Source organism: Austrofundulus limnaeus, unplaced genomic scaffold (genome assembly GCF_001266775.1).
Source record: "Austrofundulus limnaeus strain Quisiro unplaced genomic scaffold, Austrofundulus_limnaeus-1.0 Scaffold1791, whole genome shotgun sequence".
NCBI classification, from domain to species: domain Eukaryota; kingdom Metazoa; phylum Chordata; class Actinopteri; order Cyprinodontiformes; family Rivulidae; genus Austrofundulus; species Austrofundulus limnaeus.
In genome coordinates this window covers 42,707-44,241 of record NW_013954193.1, presented here as the reverse complement: position 1 = coordinate 44,241, position 1,535 = coordinate 42,707, and the positions used below count along the sequence as shown (strand labels likewise).

The following is a 1,535-nucleotide window of genomic DNA, read 5'->3' as shown; positions in this document are numbered from 1 at the left end:
GATGTATAGTATTCTGGATGGATGGATGGATGATGGATGGATGGTGGATGGATGGTGGATGGATGGTGGATGGATGATGGATGGATGGATGGATGGTGGATGGATAATGGGTGGATGGATGATGGATGATGGATGGATGGTGGATGGATGATGGATGGATGGTGGATGGATGTATAGTATGATGGATGGATGGATGATGGATGGATGGTGGATGGATGATGGATGGTGGATGGATGATGGATGGATGGATGGTGGATGTATGATGGATGGTGGATGGATGATGGATGGATTGATGGATGATGGGTGGATGGTGGATGGATGGATGGATGGATGGTGGATGGATGACGGATGGATGGATGATGGGTGGATGGATGGATGATTGGTGGATGGATGATGGATGGATGGTGGATGGATGGATGGATGGATGGATGATGGGTGGATGGTGGATGGATGATGGATGGATGGATTGATGAATGGATGGTGGATGGATGCTTCCTGTGAAAGGCAGAGGTTTCAGGTAGCAGGTCTTTCTTGTGTTAGGGTTTTATTCTTACTGTTTCCTGTACTGACTTAAGGCAGGGGTGTGGTGTTTGGACTCTGTCTCTGACTTTTAAATGACTCCAGGCAGCAGAAAAGTTTCTTCTGGGCTTTTTGAAATCTCCTGCCCGTGCTGTGCTTCCCTCCCTGCAGGCCCCCACATTAACCATGGAGGGTGGTAGACTGAAGCGCTCCCTGCAGCTGGTGCCTGGCAGAGACTTTGAGACGGTGCCAGAACCCGTGTGGCGGGCCCTCTACCACTGGTACGGTGCCAACCTGAGTCTGCCGCGACCGGTGAGTGAACAACACCATCATTTTTAGGAGGGGTCCAAAACAGCCGAAGACTTCAGGATAACAAAATAAAAAGACCACTCTYAATTATTCTGACTGATAAAAGCACTTAATCTATTAGAACAGTTCCTGCAGAAACTGAGGAACCATCCTCACCTGTCAGTCGTCTGATGAATTGTTTAAAAATGCTTTCACCTTTGCTGTGATCTGGCTTTACAAATCAACTAAACAAAAAKTCCAAAGCTTCAATAAGCTGGTGGCAGCACTGTGTGCAGTGGTTCACCTGTGGCCTCACATCCAGCAGGTCGTAGGTTTGTCTTCCGGTGCTCCCAGTAGTCGTGTTTCCATCCAGTTGTAGAGTTTTATCGAACTTTTCAAAATTCGCAAAAAATTAAATAAATACAAATACAAATTCGAATCTAGACTGTTTCCATCTAGTTTCCCTCTCGACTGTTTGATGCGAATAAACGAGGCTACGCAACACGTGATTATGTCAGACAAGGCTACGCAACGTGTGATTACATCAGACGAGGCTACGCAACGCGTGATTACGTCAGACAAGGCTACGCAACGTGTGATTACATCAGACGAGGCTACGCAACGCGTGATTACGTCAGACAAGGCTACGCAACGTGTGATTACATCAGACGAGGCTACGCAACGCGTGATTACGTCAGACAAGGCTACGCAACGTGTGATTACATCAG

At 47.4% G+C, this 1,535-nt stretch overlaps 1 protein-coding gene across 1 annotated transcript in view; it reads left to right on the top strand.

Annotated features, from left to right (window-relative positions):
• The window catches only part of LOC106536368 (ubiquitin carboxyl-terminal hydrolase 32), a gene marked incomplete at both ends in the record, with an annotated part of 57,582 nt that overhangs the window by 22,036 nt on the left and 34,011 nt on the right, over window positions 1-1,535 (top strand). The window contains 1 exon segment of the mRNA XM_014033627.1: window positions 691-831. Within this exon segment, the coding sequence (XP_013889081.1) occupies window positions 691-831 (141 nt within the window).